The 18,262-nt window shown below is 40.0% G+C and overlaps 1 protein-coding gene across 40 annotated transcripts in view; it reads left to right on the top strand.

The window, feature by feature from the left end:
* LOC116947744 (neurexin-1-like) overlaps positions 1–18,262 on the top strand; it is a 401,559-nt gene that overhangs the window by 328,904 nt on the left and 54,393 nt on the right. For 23 of the 40 annotated variants that reach the window (XM_032963811.2, XM_076070785.1, XM_076070796.1 and 20 more), the window contains 2 exons: positions 4,177–4,348; positions 17,956–18,045. In XM_032963811.2, the coding sequence (XP_032819702.2) occupies positions 4,177–4,348; positions 17,956–18,045 (262 nt within the window). The remainder of the gene's footprint in view (positions 1–4,176; positions 4,349–17,955; positions 18,046–18,262) is intronic. The other 17 variants (XM_032963829.2, XM_076070792.1, XM_032963826.2 and 14 more) reach the window with 1 other exon arrangement.

Raw genomic sequence — 18,262 nt, 5'->3', positions numbered from 1 at the left:
AGCCAGTTAAAATAAGGAACCGCTGTTTGATTATAGTCAACCATGGATCGAAGCCTTCCTCGCAGGCCATGCCGAGATCCTCAGCATGATTCAAAGCAATGAGTTTTACTCAGCTGCCTATGCGTCGTGGTAGATTTATTATTTAGAGCTCAGGGTAGGCAAAACGTTGAGTAACACGACCTCCCAGCATGATTTGAGGCCCAGGCCTCTTAAATGTGTCACACGTAGAGCCTTTTCGTGTGTACACTCATTTTTAACGTCTCGCTGTTTTAAGCTCGGAGGTCATGATTTTTCAACATTTTCCACCACCTCTTTCCATTTTTCTTTGTCCTTTAACTTTCATTTTAGTTTTCTTAGATGCAATTCTCTGTCGCTTCAGGCAAAAGTGACTGTGACGTAATGGTTGTGTGGCTCCAGTGAAACGCTGCATGAAAATGTTTCTGACGGGATTCACTAGTAATTGCCCTGCACATTTATAACATGGTATGAAAATAATCTTATTCTTTGCTTAACAATTATACAAAGTAGCGAAAGTAGATTTTAAAAATACAATTAAAAATCCATTTTTAAATATATATTCATTTGTGCTACAATCCAATATTGCAGGTAAATTGTGTGTTTTTATGCATATGCTACATTGTACTTGCCTCAGCATCCAATGACAAAAAAACGTTTTATTAAAACCGAAGCTAAGGTTAATTAAAGTAAGATGCATTCATAGAGTAGTATAATGGGATCCAGTGATGAATATTTAGTTGCAGTAAAGCATAATGGCCATGCATTAACATAATATGCACATTGCACACTTCTGTAGTATACCTAATCCAATATTGATAATAACAATGCTGCCAATTATTTACCCAGGAGAGCCTCACTGAATTTCACGACTCTTTCAGGAGCGGGATGTCCTACCAACACTGTCGATACACGTTTGACATTGTGTGGGGGGCCACCAGAGCATCTGGAGAAAACCCAACATGCATGGGATAGGTGACCCTCAGAACCACCATTTCCTGGCCACACCTCGCAGCCTTATATGCAAAACACGTAGCAAGCCCAGGTGGTCAGCCATACAAGTATTACAACCGTCTTTCTTCCCTTAACATCGTGCTGGATACAACCACATTTGCCTGAAAGAGTTAGCTATTCTCACAATTATGTTACTGCATAGCGTATCGCTTGTTTCTTTGGAGACTTATAGCTCGGAACAAAGTTACCGTATCATTGCCGCTCACGTGTGTTGATTTTAAAACGTATTTGTAAGGCATGGGAATATATCCAGTGGCGTTATGTCTGTGTCTGCCGTTTACAATAAAATGGCATTGGGCACTCGTGACAATTTAATAATTTAATGCAACTGGTCATTAAGTAGCATTAGCATAGCATTTCATGCGTGTTCAAATCTGGATTGCATTGCCTTCCCAAATGTCTCTTCGTTGTGTTTTGTTTTGTAGTTCAGTAGCGACAAGGGTGTAGCAAAGTCCTGCATTTAAAAAAAAATAGCTACTGTGAATTGTTTATATAGAATTCTTCTGGTAGAAAAAAAACCTATGGGCGCATGTCACTGTGTAATATTTTTCAAAGGAAACCTTTTTAAATATTCAAGGTGTGTTGCGTAAGGCGCACACGAGACATTTGTAAATGGTATATAAATAAGTATGTTGCCTGTATGGAAACTAAATAAGCAACGCATTGTACACAGCTGTGCGTGTGGCAGCAGATGAATATCGAATGTTGAGAGCGAGTGGCTTTTCGGGTCATGTCCCCTGCGAGATGGGGTTTTATTGGGGGAGGAAAAATAAAAGGGCAAGTGCTCACCGTTTTCAACGCACAGTCTGGCCTCTTTTGCATGCGGACTCCATCAGTTCCCACGTCGGGCTGCTTTGGTTGAGAACGTTCGTGTCCATTCCCTGCGCATCCCTCACTGGAGCTTATTAATCTCCCGTGTCTATGAGCAGGCTCTGCGCGCTATTTGACATCGCCACCTGCTTTGTACGTCGTTTTTTTTGTCTGAACGAATTTGGCGACAAAATGCAGGCGTCATATTTTCTACGTTAAAAATTGCAACGTTTGTTGCCGTGCCGATGCTCATTCCCGTGAAATGATCCGTGCAATGATTAGCTTCGTGTGTTCAGTTTGGGGCATGAACACTTTGCGCCAAACAAACTGTGAATGTATATTTTTGTTACAATTGCAATAACGTAAAATCACACTGTGCGACACGGCCTCTTTGTTCAGCAATTGAATGAGATAATATTGCGTAGCATATTTGGATTCTGCAAACGCAAAAAGTGAGTGATTAAGTTGAATGAAGTCTTGATTTATTCATGTTGAACTGAGCATTATAATCATCTCAATTGATTGCTATATTCGTACTGATTTCTGGTCTTTAAATAATTATTTTGTGCATGAAATATATTTCTCTACATGTATTTAAACTGCATAATGCATGTAATGCATCGTCCTTTATCAATGAAACTGCTGAATGAAGGCCTCGCAGCAGCAAATGGGTCTTGGGGGTTGTTTAACCATAGTTCACTACACTAGTCAATGCACGTTAATAAAGGAGAGTGGCAAGGGACTGAGTCAGATATCACTCGCATCCAATGTCAGCTGCGGGTGGGGAATCAAACTACTGCAGCCAAGTTCATAACGCAGCACGCTCAACCACTACTTACGTGTAAAAAAAAATGTGGAACATAGTTTAAACAATCAATACACGTTTGTCCGTGGGATTCTTCTGAAATGCATAATCAAGAACATTCACCATGCACAGGTGTTCCATTACTGATGTGGAAGCACTGTCATTGCATTACCAAATGAACTGCACAGTTGGCTGCACCCAAATGTTTCTTTGTGAAAGCACTTTAATTAAAATAAGGTAGGGGGGAAAAGCATGAAAAATGGGTGCTCCACAAGCTATCTGCAATTGCTTTATCTCCCTCCTTCTGTCTGTAAAGGGGGGAGGGGGGTCATACGAACTCCTGTAAAAATGATCCACTGTAAGCTCAATATCAGTATAAAGTTGTGTTGCTACGCAGGACTTACCCAAGAGAAAATTGGCCAAATTAATCAAACGGCTGTGCAAAGTTTGGCGATTGTAAACTGGCGCTAAAAAGATAAGCCTTGAGAATAGGGTTTCCCCTTTTTTTCTGGCAAAAAAACAGCTGTGTTAAGATGTTAGAACACCAAACTGAAACCATTTACAAGGAATCATGTCTGCATTAACCACATATACTTGTGGTCAGAATGCAAACAACAACAAAACTATGATAGTATATGCATTGTCTTTGAAACTGATAGGTCCACACCAGAGACAGCTTTTCTTTTGGAGCCTCGTCTCAAACGGTGTGAGACCAGAGGACGCCATAAGGCGTACAGCCCAAAGACAATGCACTATCAGAGTAATGAGAGCTCGGGGTGAGCATCTACATCATGGGACCTCCTTTGCCAGTACCAAAATATGAGAATAGGTTTTCCCCTTTTTTCTGGCAACAAAACAGCTGTGTTAAGATGTTAAAACACCAAACTGAAACCTTTAACGAGAAATCATGTTTTCATTAACCACAATGCTTGTGGTCAGAATGCAAACCAAAAAAACATACTCTGATAATATATGCACTGTCTTTGAAACTGATTGGTCCACACCAGAGACAGCCTTCTTTCGAGCCTAGTCTCAAGGCGATGACATCACAAAGCATGCACCCCGCGTCATCACAAAGCCGATGTGGCGTCATCTCACAATGTCACATGCCGTGCGCCTTCATGCTGCTGCGGGACTTGGAATGTGACGTTATTATTACTAATTAAATACGTTTTTTTTTTCTTCATGTTGATTTTTGTTTGCGTTGTATCTTGGAATCCCCCTGTAACGCATTCATTCTTGCTCCTGTTTTATTCTGCAATTTGTGTTTATCTGATCTCTGTTTTGATTCACTGTGCTTCTTTATTTGATTTGATTGCTTTTGTCATTTTCGTGGCGCAGGTCAGCCTCGCAAATGAGACTGTTCTGGTCTCTCGAGCTCTCTGTCGGTTAAGCAAAATAAACGCGAAACTTCCGACGGCGGGCGCCTGCGTCGGAAAGCCCTCACGGAATCTGCTCACACGCGCGATTTTTCTTCCTTGTGTGTGTGTGTGTGTGTTTTTCCCCTTGTTTTTTTTTTTAACCCGTTGCAGAAGCAAGGCAAAGTAGGCGTGACCTTTAACGTGGGCACGGAAGACATCTCCGTGAATGAGACGAACGTCGCGGTGAACGATGGGAATTACCACGTGGCGCGGTTTTCCCGCAACGGCGGCAATTGTACCTTGCAGCTGGACAACCATCCGATAAACGAGCGCTACCCGTCAGGTAGGACCACCCCTCCCCCCCCTTTGCTTCGCGCCCGTTATTGCTTCGCCGTGTTTGTGCTGTGACCTTTTGCCGTGCCGTGCCGTGCCTGTGCGTGGATTCCGGTTGAATTAGATCACACATATCCATCCGAGCAACATGTTATTTGTCAGAGTCATTATTATGGAGTCGCGGTTTTGATGATTTTTTTTTACTTTTTTACCCACCGGCTCTAAAATGTGAATTCGTTTGGCCGATTTGTGGGTAATCCTAAATGGTTTTAACAGAAAAATAAGTGTAAATGCAATATTCACATTTGCAGAATGTATTTATATTATAAATTCATATTATCATTAACAATGCATATTGTATATTAATTTACTTTTTACATAATGTTGCAAGCTCGCACTAGTAGTGCTTAATGTGAAAGCTGATTTCGATTTAAAGCTTTCGTGACTGCAAGGATTCATCTTCTTTGGTTCTTTCGGTAAAGTCACGTAGAATGAGAATAAAATGATAAAATAAAACAATAAAATTCTCACGACGTTTCGGCCACAACACAAGTGGCCTTCTTCAGGTGAAAGGGGGAGACCTGTTGGGACGACAGACGTCTGTCCCTTTCACCTGAAGAAGGCCACTTGTGTTGTGGCCGAAACGTCGTGAGAATTTTATTGTTTTATTTTATCATTTTATTCTCATTCTACGTGACTTTACCGAAAGAACCAAAGAAGGTAAAAGCTGATATAATGTTAAATTAGTAAATTCAAAGCTTGGAATGTATAACATGAAAACATGAATAATACAAAGCTTATTTCAGTTAACTTTTACTTGTAAAAATAGAGGAAAGTCTTCTTTAAACCAAAAATGAGGATAATACTATGAACACAACATTTTAAGAAGATTTTCAGACCCTATGGGGCGGACTTGATGTATGATTTAGGGAATATTTGCAAAGTCACTTTAATTAGTTGTGGACAGTGCAGCGTATTCATCTATAACAAATGACCGTCCATGTGATGTTACACACTGAGGTAAAACGAGACATCAATGTGCATCATTAGGAAAATGCATTCCTAGTTTGAAACAATTTCGTATTGTTTTAATGCACATTGTTTAATCGGCATAGCGTATTACAGAGTTACCGCGAGTTAAAAGTGGTTGCCAATGATTTTATTTATTTATTTTAAGCCCTCTGTCTGATGAAAGGGAGGGACCAGAACCGGTTCAGAACATCACTCGCGCACTGACATGATTCAGGAATAGAATTCAGGTCGCCAGATTTAGAATGCAATGTGCTAAACACTCTGCCTCCACTGCCTCACATACATATACTTCTTCATACATGTAGGGGTGGTTATGCATGTATTTATTAGTATATTTACATGTTGTTTGAACATCTGAATGTAACTTGCAACCAAGTAATCTTGTCAGGTTGAATAAGTGATGGTGCATATGGAAAAAAGCTTTATTTACCAATGAGGGCCCAATTGGCATTATTGTGACATCTTCTAAATTTTTTTGCCAGCATTAGAAGAAGTTGTTGCTAAAACAGTAAATCTTGGGATCGTGAGTTGAAGTGACAGGATGACCTGCAGGCCTTTCAGTTCTTGTTTGGTGAGTTAAAAATAAAACTATAAAGGTTTGAGCAATTACCTGAATGTTTATTGCATTCGCATATCGCCTGATGGTATCCCATAGCTTGGCACTGTGCAGCCACTGAGACTGTTCTATTCAGCGCACAAGGTCATTCGTTCTGAGTGCCGGAGTCCCCTTTTCCTTCATCAGTAGCACGTTATTGCTTTGTTAATGTACGACTCTTTCCATGGACTTGGTTTTATGGCTGATGGTATATTATTATTGTTATTACACTTGTTTACCCAGGAAAGATGAACTGAGTCTCAGGACTCTTTGATAGGATGGTCCCGCCAAGTTTACGGTGTTAAGAATGTCAAAGTTGTGGGCCTTGCAATTGCTTGCTCACGCCACTGCTTGGTGGAAGGGCCTCCGCTAGAGCGCACTCTGTGTAGGGTATTTGGTCGACTCTTCCACGTTGGCCAGGCGTGTCAGAAGGAGCAGGCATGCCCACACTTTAACCCCACCACACGCAGCCTGCCGATCATAGACGAACTGTGGGGTAGCTCATTCATAACTGCCGGGTGGACAGAGCCAGCAAGGGGTGATTATATAAACTTGCACCAAGATTTCAACTGCCACTCCGGAAGATGAAATCGAACTCTGGATTGAAAACCCAGTGTTGCAAACCTTGCGATGTGTTAGCTCGAGATTTATTTTAAATCTTATGTTCACCATGTGCAGAAGCAGTTCCCTCTAACGCCTCGCGAGCAATATGCGTTTTGTATGAATGGCAAAACCTTTACCCTTCGTAATAAATAAATCAAAAATAAGTAATAAATAATAAATATAATTTACGCCCTTGGCCCCTTAAGTTATGAAGTCATAAAAAAAATGTTTCCCCGATTCCAATTTATTGGACTGTTCAGACATTGAGAAATGTGGTTTCCCTTTTTCCGTTGGCCCACTTTTGTTAACATATCACATTCAAATCCAATCTTCTTTCAGGCCCAGATAATAGTTTTGCAAGAATGACTTACATTTTGTTTATTCATTTGGAAGTAGATTTCATAAATAAATAACGACCTTGGCAACAATGACCCCCAGCCTCGAACTCGGGTGTGCCCACAATTCTGCCGTTCCTCTTCCGCTTTGCCGGGTAAACAAAAGGGCTTTTTGAAACAGATAATGCTGGATTAGATTGCTCTCACCTGTAATCTGGCCTTGCGGGGACCGCAGTTGCTGGATTCGTCGAGAATGGGAGCATTGCAGGTCTGCAGTTACAGTTTCACGCATACATCTACATATAACAATGTTTCTGATAGCCGTGCTGGCTCAGACACACACACACAGGAACGCGATAAGCTTTCACCTTCTATGCAGCGACGATAAGGGTCACAAGCATTTTCTTGTTATCCATCTCAACCATGAAATGCACTTTGCGCGTCGAGCAATGCATTATTATTTTTATTATTGTTGAGAAAAAAAGCAGTGTGAAACGACGGTGGCATAAAATGTTGGAAATAACAGAGATAGGGAATCATCGCGAGCGTGAATGCATGCTTGGCAGAGGTGGGGGCCCGCAGCCCACAGCGGTCTGGGTTTATACACCACGTGAAGAATTGTGGATGACCCAGTTTCTGATCCACCGCTGCAGAAAGCGCTGTTTTCTCAACACAGGGCATTTTTATTTCATTTCTGCCCTGCTGAGAATTCCCCGCATATCGCCACATCTCCCTCGAATAAGGGATGGTGCATCGAAACCGAACCTCCAGCAACCTGGACGTAAATAAAGGTTACGGTTGTATCATCGTGTGTGCTTAAGCGTGACAAATGCAAAAAAAAATATTAGTTATTTGCTTTGGAATGTTCCCAGCACCTGTGTTTGGTACGGTGTTCATAATGAGACAATTTGCTTTAAGGTAAACACACCCGATGAATTGGTACGTTACAAACAGCTTTAATTAGCCGAGCGGCTTTTCTTCCCTCCAGGTGAACGCGCTCCCAAACCACACGGCGCTTGTAAAAACAACTCACAGTAAAGGAATAGTAATCTGCAATGTGACCTCGTTTTAACGTCTCATTTTACCACCTGGAGCAATTCATATTAGATGGAAGTCAAACGAAGGCAGTGTTGTTTTTTTTATTGCGGTAGGTCTCCCATAGGCACTTAACCCATTCACCTTCCATATTTTCCCTTCAAAATGTCACTTGTGCTAAATCGCTTAAGGACAGTTCTGAAATGACAATGAGCTCATTTTAACGCGATGGGAGTTTTTTTTTTTCCACCGGTGTCCCAAGGCAAAGTTTTTATTTACGGCGATCGGCTGCCCGTCGGATTTCGTTCCAACAAGCATTTAAAGATTGCGATAGCATTCACGCCGATCCACCGTTCAGTACATATTGGACTTGTAGGCTCAACAGTTAAACATGGGGAAAACGTACCGTAGCAGTGGGTGTCCCCACGTGCCTTAAACGTATGGTTTAATAAGAAGGCCACATGCTGGAAAGTAATTGCTTATGGCTCGAAAAAATATTGATGAGCTAATTCTCTTGACAATCAGTGCCCGCATGCTCGGAATGACGTGTCCTAGGATTTGCTACATTTTGGTTGTCGAATAAACGTATCGGCCCTCGACAACCATGAAACAAAGTGAATCATTGAACGACAGCTCCTTTCATGAAAACAAAAGTACAAAGTGAGCTGCTTCAAAATAGTCAGAAGTGGCTTGTTGGCAAGTCTTAAAAGCAAAGTTTAGATAGAAAACAAATTCATGAGGATAAATTGTGCCTGAAGCATGCATATGATAATTAACAAAAAAACATACGTTCATTAACAGATGGTACAAAGTAATTGGCTACTGAGGCTTGCCAAAAATTGGAATTCAATATATCATACTGTATTACTCTTTATCAAAAACCTGATGTAGCTATTCCAGTGTACATTCATACCCATTTCCTAATGAGCAATCTGAGTTCCAATTTTGTGAAAATATCTTGGCCAAACCAGCAAAAGTCGGCTTTAATCTAAAATAGACTCTTAAATAGGCTTTGGCTCCTCAGGGCCACGATAACAACATTAATCACAGAGTGCAATGAATAGAAGTGTGGAATTCGTTCTATGGAAATTGTTGTCTCAGTAAAATCAGGCTCAATTGTATCATTGCCATGGCTGATGAGTCTAGATTGATTGCTGTCTCAGCACAGAAACAAATGAAAAATCAACTAATCGTTCACTATTCAGTTTTTATTTTGTATAATTCGTCAGAACTTGGCCAAGCAGTGTTTGGCGTGCTTGATTTCAATTTCATTCCAGCGCAAAAATTAGTGGATTTAAAAATGTAGGTATACAGTACGCCATACGTATAGCTAAATTACTATTGGTCGAATAACAATGGCTGTAATGTATGATTTTTTTAATGTAATTTTTTTCTTTCTTTCATAACCCCAATTATTAAACTATGCTTCCTGAAGACGTGCTGAATGTAAACAAGCTAGTTTATTTTCCACATTTCACTCGGCCCCTTCTTTAAAGTGCCTTTTCATAAATACCAAGATCTATTGTTACATCAGGAGCCATTGAAATGATCACCAACAATTGATGTCCATGGTGCCATATGCCGATGAATCTCTTCTTCCGCTGTAATGTTTACAAATTGTAATTATTTCTAATGAACCAGATGTGCGATCAACTCAACTGCTGATAGCCACATAACAAGCAAGTGATATTACAGTCCTTTCTCCAAGCAACAAATTGCATTGATTTTTTGGGGAGAAAAAAATAACAAGTTTAATGGATCGTAAATCAATGATGGCAAGGCATGATATCTGTCCATTGTGTGACTTTTAGGGTCATGCTGAATAGTCCCAATTGTCTCAGACATGTGGCTGACATGTCCCGAGCTGAAAGAGAGGGAATAAACACAGAGTGGGTAGGACATTGAGTTCAGTTGTAAGTCGCTTGAGTTCATCATGAAAAAACCCACAATTTTATAAAATGGCCATTCATTACATAGGCTCTGGGTATACCAGTTTGCAGTTTATTGTGGATTGAATGCCCTGCACAGTTGATGCATTGCACAAAGAATATAAATGTAAAAAAAGTATAGTCATTTTCTATGGCACATTGGTGCAGATGGGATAAAATATTGCACGTTGAGGAATTGTGTCAAGCACATCACTGGCAGAGTTGCATTGCAGGATTGGGAGAGATAGTGGTAGATAAGTGAGGCTTTTATCCAGCAGTGGATTTACAAAGAGATGTGACAAAAATAGCGATTATTATTACAATACAATTTCAATTTACGAAGCATCCATATGCAACCACATCTAAAACCCCCGTACAGGTAGGAAAAAAGTGCATTATACATGATCAAGGAAAGTACTGGGGAACATACTTTCTGTGCTGAATAGGACATGTGGATTGATGGAAACGGTCAGTCATAGACAGAGGAGAAGAGAAAGGTCTTAAGTCTGGATTTGAACAGAGAGATGGAGTCACCAATGTGCATTCGCACGGTTGGCTATGTACGGTGCGAAGGAAGTTCAACATACATACATGCAGAAGGGAATTCCTGACAGTGGGAACAGCAGGCAAGAAGAGGTTGGTGAAGGCCTATATGATTGTCTCAGCTGCATTGTGGGGCAAGGAAGTGATGGATTAGGGAGATGTGGTGGTGACGGTTGGAGGTCCTGCTGGATTAATAATATCACGGAGATTTGAGATGTTAGTTATTGATGTCTTCGTTTAGGAGTCGAGAGAAGCTCTGTAACCTTCTGATTTACTATTGCACCATTTTCTGTGTTTTTGTTAGAGCCTCTTAATTTATTTTTGTTATTTAGAAACACTGTGGGTGTCCATGAATGTCTGCATAAGGCAACATGGAAAAGTTTACGATTGACTACATTTTGAGATGAAAGCTAGATATCATCAAAACCTTGTTAGCTTTACTTCTTTTTTTAGGGAAAACAGTTCATTAATTTGCCTCTCATTGTATGGGACTTGGTAGATAAGTAAAGATAAACTGCTATGGACTGCAATTTGGCTCACACAATTACACATCCCTCGTTTATTGTAATATAATGAGGCCACAATCGCTTTTGTCCATTACTTCTGATTCGGCCTTGCGTGTGGTTTATTTTTTTTTTTACCTCCATAGGGGTGGCGAGATCTTAATTCCCTCATCTGGTACGCAGGAGGCCGTGGGTTCGATAGCGACCCTGACACCTGCTGCTGTATATTTGGAGTTTGCAGTGTCTCTCTTCCCGTGGTCGCGTGGATTTTTCTCAGGGTCCTCTGGGTTTTCCCTTCACATTTAGAATCAACGTGCGTTTAGGGTATTTGGCTGCTGTACATGTCCACGTGATAAGCCACTTTGTTGAGCTATCATTTGTGTCCAAGTTGACTCTGAAAAAGAGCTATGCAGCTCAGTGGACCCTCCCTGGTAAAATACAAACAATTCTAAAGTTTAACTTTATTATTAAAGGGGGGTAGAAAGAGCACACATATGCAATATAAGCAAAACAAATAATGGATATTTTTTTTTTATTCACATTACATTTTTTCTGATCCATATGTCTCACTAGGTTTTATATGTATTAACTGTTCATTGCGTTATACTTGAGGCACATTGGCTTTCATCCACCTCTTTATTTCATAACGTTGACCCCACGTTGCATCTTGAGTGACTGCCTTAGGTACACACGCTCCGATGTGTTATTTTTTTAAGTTATCTTCCTCTGGCAGATACCTGCAGTTGTTTCGTGAAATTGTTGGACAAAAGCTAAAAAGTGCAGAGAGGTGCACGCCGAGAGAGAGAGAGAGAGGAAGATTAACATGTAGAATAGAGAAAATACATAAAGTTTGAGATCTCATTCATTTAACATTTAAGAATTCTTAAACGGGCTTGGGCATAAATCATCGCTCTAAGGGATGTTGGTCACGGTGGCGAAGACTTAATGATGGAGAAGCAGTCAGGACATTAACCGCAGAGGTGGGGCGATGAAATCAGCGCGTAAGCGGGCACCGTTGCATCGCAAGACGGTGGGCGACAGCGGCCCTTTGGAGAGGTCCTTCATCCAGCAGTTGATAGAGGATGGCTAACGATCGATAATGATGATGATGATGACATCCAAAATGGAACTTTAGTATCCCAATATAGGTGACGTATATGAAAGTTTATACAAGTGTCGTTGTGCATGTGCAGGATCACCGACTGACAGGCAGTGATTTGGGTCGAACAGCTGGTAGGCACGACGGAGCAGCCGTCATGGTAAATGTTTTGGAGCTGAGGCATAATTGTGAAGCCCTTCACTCACCGATCACGTTTGTGCTCAGCAAGAGGGCGCATGAAGCAAGACAAAACGTCTTCCCATCAGCCCATGCCACAGGATAAATGTTCCAGACACTTGACCATGCGTAAAATTGCATAAGACGCCCTCGTGACACTTGTCTGATCCTAATAGTCCACTAAGTCACTGTTAATCACTCTTAGGAAGAGAGAAAAAAAAAACGGGTGTCATCGCATTTGACAGGTCAACTTTTGAATTCATATGTCGAAAAAAATAAGAAGAATTTGATTAATTTCATGAGTCGGTTTTTTGTTTTATATTGTTCCGGCGTGGAGCAGAGCTGTGATGTATGGACATACAGAGGGAGCTGTGGGGAGGGAGTGCATATGCATCAGTGAATAACCGGTGAATGTGTTGTCTCACCATGTCCTTGTCTATACCAAAAACAACAACAACAAGGATTTGTTTAAGCTGCACAAACCCTCCATCTTGCGATGGCCGTAGTAAATGGTGACCTAAAAAAAATGTGCTTTTAGCAAATGCACTCACATGCTGCATGTACAACAATATTTGTATGCATGTTATATATATATTTTTTTAAGGGAGAGAGGGGATTCTTTATACGAATTAAAATGTGTATAAAGGACAACTAGTCAAAACCTTGTGGTGAGATCAAAATTTATTCCATTTCAAGTTGACCCTGAACGCTTGCATGATGAAAATATATATATCAAGTTTTCATAATGCATACATTACTGAAAACAATAGGTGGCATTTGTCTTTTAAAAAAATGTAAAGGCACTTCCTCCAGCTTTGAGAGACATGAAACATGAATGTTATGGTATCAAGAAAGCTGGCCATTATTACTGGGTTCTCAAGTGTAATTAGTTAATGGTCTTAGCCCAGTCTCCAATGACTGCACAAAAAAACCATCACATTATATTCGGGTTTGCACTTAATTTGTCTGCATTTCAGCACTGACAATGAAACTATCGCTTTGACCACCATGTGCAGAATGGGTGCAAACGTGCTGCATTCTGCTGCATGTGGTGCACAGGTCACTCGAAGGGATCTCAGAAATAGCGCTGGGATATCCACTTGTGTAGAACCGTTCTTTAATGCGTAGGGTTGCACTGCCCTTTGAGAGATCCGAATGGATACTTTGTCTCATTGCATGACACCGATAGAGCAATCTGGATGGATTTTTTTTAACACAAAATAAAAATAGAAAATAACACAACCTTAGATCATATCCAAAAGGATTGGGGTTTATATTTTTAGTCAGCCAAACGCAACGAGGAGAGCTATACGGTTCAAGAAAGAGAACTCTCAAAGTTAAAAAAATATATATTTTGTGGCCATCATGAGTGCAAGTCTACCAGGCAACACACGCACAGGGATGGGCGATCTTAAGGCCATGTTTATTCCAGGCTCAGCTGCGCTCGCCTCGGATTTTAATAACATATTTCACAGGTTGTTGGCTTTAAAGGGCAGCTTTCAATGAAAATGGACAAAAAATAGTTAGCACGATGATCATAGCAGCAGCCTGTAAGGTGTCCGGCCACACGTGCTATGCTTTTTGTGCTTGATTATAGAACAATTGGTTTAATTTTTTTTCTGTTCCACTAAAAACGCACGATGCATTCGGCGTTGGCCAAACATCCCAGCTGCTGCATGACCCTCTTGAAAAATGAGTCTTTTCGCCTCAGTGTGACTTTCCTGGACAAATTAAAAAATGGTGACTGAAACAATAGTTGTCATGCTTCATTGGCAGGGGTGCATAAGCGCCAACAACACTGGACACATCTGTAAATGACACTTCCCTGTGTGCTACCATCAAGGGCCACCGCCCACAGTTGTGCCTATATTCTTGGGTCTTTCGCTAAAGTCACGCACTGTAGATAGGTTCAACGAAAATAACAAACAAAAAATAACAAGTCGAGATTTAGTTGTGCCTATTATATATTGTTTTACCTTTCAGGGCAGGTGTTGACAAATGCGTTTAAACTTTTTGATCATAAAACAGCGTGCTTGTGAGTCTGCAGCGATTAAAGTTTGAGTTAGTTTTTTATGTACCCACTTTGAAGGGTCATGCGAAAATGTAATAAAACATAGCTGAACATTCCAATACACGTCATGCAGTGTCATATAACAAATTAAAATGCACATTCGGAATATTATTTGTTAACTAACAATGTATTTTTTGGTAAATAGAAATATGTTTTTATACCAACCTGTTATTTTTTTTATCAGCAAATTGCTGATATTGTCTGGCTGCTTCAAAAGCCAGGCGGCCATTTTGTGCTTGTCACGTGCGTTTTGATTGAACGCACTTTTATTAAAGAGACCATTTGTTTTTGCCAAATGGGCCATTCATATGAACTCCTAAGACTATGATATATTTTTTTATGAACGCACCCAACTATGTAATTGCATTCAGACACGCACACACAAGCCTGAAAATACATGCACACACCGTCATATACACGCATGCACACTTTACTTGTTTGGGCCCTTTTCAAGATTATAAAATTTGCATATTTTCCTCTCCGTAAAATTGATTTCCCTACTTCCGTTACGTAACTACTGTGTGCACTGTTAACTATTACTTTGTCAAATTATTGCACCATTGTATAGGAAACTTTCCTGAAGTGTCTGCAACATATTATGTAGGCAATTGATTTAAACGTGTTTTTTTTTGTCGCTGATACGTGACCGTGATTAAATGGCCTCTAAAACTTTCATATTCAGAGTGCCTACTAATTCACTGAATTAAGAATCCTCAATTTAATACATTGTGTAAATATACCTTCGACTGTGGGTGCTCCCACCTTTTCCGAGACGTCTGGCGAGTGAGGAAGAGTAGACCAAATTATCCCCGATAGGGGCTCTCAGAACTTTCTCTGGTGGAGGCCCATCTATCATCAGTGGCGTGAACAGGGCATTACGGGGGCTGCACTTTCAAATTTACCGACACGATACATTGACGATACATTGACTCCTGATGAGGGTTATAATGTAACCAACATTGCAGCCTTGATAATTCAGTACAAATTCAATATCGCTCCAATCAAGTTTTGTACACGTAAATGTTATATTCTCTACAAAAACATCAATGAATGGTCGTTATTGATGTTGCATATTTACAAGCAATTATTTTATCTTCATTTTCCTTCCAACATGAACAATCTTCCACTCCGGCCTAATCTGTCTTTGAAATAAAAGTCATAATGACATACCCAGTGGCCGTCATAAACTTAATGTCTTAGGCTCAGCAGATGCAAGTAAAAAAAATGCTAATCAACACTGCTAACCATAAAAATATATATAATTGTATTTATTTTTAGCTCCAAGAATTATAAACTGAGCAAAGCTTGTGACTCGAGGCCAGTAAGAATTTAAATTAATATTCCAAAATGACATTTTCAATCCCTATTGAATAACATGCCTGAACATTTTCTCTTCCATGTCTTCATTATAGTGTTCTTGGTAGGCTCGGGAAACAAGCAAATATGTACATCACATTATAAGCCAAATGTAAAGTTGCGGCCCAGAATATTCCGCTTTGAATATTAACTTTTAAAAAAACATCACCTTAGACACGTGTAAGCATCATTTTAAGAAAAATGGTTTCAGAAAGCATTTTGACAGTTTGATTTCCTTTAATAATGTACAGCCCCTTTGGCAAGCTACTGCTGGATGAAGGCTTCGCCATGCAGTTTCGATCATGGGGACTGTTTGACCATACTTCGCTTCGCTGGTCAGTAAAGGTCGTTGACATTGGGGGTCAGGACCGATACTGATCGTATCACTCGCTACTGATGGTAGCCGTGGCCCGTGAATCGAACTCTGGTCGCCGTGATTAGAGTGCAAGTGTGCAAACTTATTGCACCATCACTCCACCCCAAAGATATATAAAGTAGTAATAGGTTTTTACCCTTTAATCTGGCTCAAAGAAAAGCCGTCTCGGGAGTGGACCAATCAAATTCAAGGACAGTGCATATTATCAGAGTTGTCTTTTTTGTTTGCATTTTGACTACTTGTGTTGTGGTTATTTGCAAACATGATCCCTTGTATAAAGGTGTCAGTTTTTTGTGCCAGATAAAAGGGTAAAACCCTATTACTATATCTTGTTACTGGAAAAGGAGGTCTCATAATATACATAAAGTAATTTATCATAGTTTTCAGAAGTATTTTCATGGATAGCATACATTTCTATTGCATATCATTTACTTCTATATACATATAATCATGAAGCTTTTTTCCAGTAAATTAATTCTTTAGAGCATCTGCCTGAGGTGGTACAAGGATAGTAGTACAACGGCGGCCTGTGTTGAGGTTTGATAGCTATCCCCTCGTATGTGTTTTTTTTTCTTCCAGGTACGCTGCTTTTTACCCACACTTCGAGTGAAAAGGGAATTAGCCAAACATTTAAAAACATTACAAGCAGCAGTTGAAACAATGGTGCAAGTTTCTTAAACTCCACTGCCTTTGTCCATCTAGCAGTGTAAATGGGTTACACCGCAGTCAGTCAATGAGGAGGTTGCCAATTTTGGGGTTAACGTATGGGTACTTCAATATGTTCTAAGACGTCTGGCCAGCATGGAAGAGTAGGCCAAATACCCACTAGAAGGGGTCTCTTGAGCTCCCTCTAGTGGAGGCCCAACCGTTAACAGTGGCTTGAGCAAGCAATTGCAGGGCTGCCCCTTGACCTCTCCTGCCCTGGTCAGCTGATGAAGTATCCTCATTCAAGCCCCCACGTTTAAAGTCTGTCCTAGGCTGCCACCACTGGTCTCTCTCTCTGCAGCCTTAGTGTGCCCCTTCAGTCACGGTTATTTAGTAAAATTTATCATCAATAAAGGGGTGAAGATGTATCAGTCCTCAAGTAAACAAATCATCTGTTAATGTTTTTTTCGCCATGCATCATTAGTGTAACAGTGTTTACATTGTGAAATGTATGTAAATGTTGTGAAGAACACCAATGTGTGTAATGCATTAACATTCGCGCCAGCGTCCATGACTCACAGAATTCGATAAACACATTTTTACCAAATACTACGAGGACGTTCCTAAATAAATAATAACAGATCAAATAACATTTTATAATGCCTTAACATGTTGCAGAGGATTGTGTAATCCACAAACTGGCTGTTTGGTATGTTGACTTTGCACGGCATATTTTATTTTGAGTTGTGCTCATGTTGAAAGTGCTCTTGAACTTCAAAGTAAATGGTCTAACTCATAGATTAAACGGGCAGCGTGCATCTGTGTTACTTTTTATTTGAAAAGTGCATAAGGTCTCCGGAATGTCAAATGTTTAAGCCTTTTTTTTAACACGTGCTCTGTCGTGATGTTTCATGTAAACAATTGTTTGTAACGCTGAACTTGTCAAAAAGAAAATTCCATTTGTTCTTGAAGCGAAGAAAAACAGAAAGGTTGTAGAAATAACAATAATAAAACATTCTTCTAAACAGAATTAACGATTCGATAAAAAAATATATAAAATGGCAGAATGCTGTTTAAAACTTTAAATAATCAACTAATGTGTGATTCATTCACACGACCCAAAAAAAACCATGTTTAAATGAACGTAAATTTGCCAAAAAGTTATCTTCTAAAATGCCTTAATAACCCAGACATTAAACATTTTTTAAAAAGTAATTTTCTATGACCTTTTTGTAAACTCTTAACTCACGTCTTAACCTTTAACCTTTGACATATGTGGTTTTTTTTTAACCAATGAAATATGTTTTTAAACTTTAAAGGTAACATTGATAACGAACGCCTGGCGCTCGCCAGACAGAGAATCCCATATCGGCTCGGTCGAGTAGTTGATGATTGGCTACTCGACAAAGGTAACTCCGCCACCCTAAACATTATAGCTGTAAACATGCATAACTCCTGCTACCCACAACCCTGCCAGATGTAACCGTGTTTAAACATTCACTGACATAAACCTGCTTTTTAAATTATAATGCACCAATGCTCATATGATTAATTGTAAGTCATGCTGAATTTAACGTCGTTGTTTTGGTTTGGATTTTCATTTGTCTTCCAATTCAAGTTTCAAAC

This window comes from Petromyzon marinus, chromosome 31 (assembly GCF_048934315.1).
Source record: "Petromyzon marinus isolate PM22_M1 ecotype Great Lakes invasive population chromosome 31, UKy_Petmar_22M1.pri1.0, whole genome shotgun sequence".
Taxonomy (NCBI): Eukaryota; Metazoa; Chordata; class Hyperoartia; order Petromyzontiformes; family Petromyzontidae; genus Petromyzon; species Petromyzon marinus.
The sequence above is the reverse complement of the archived record's forward strand: the minus strand, read 5'-3'. Positions and strand labels throughout refer to the sequence as shown.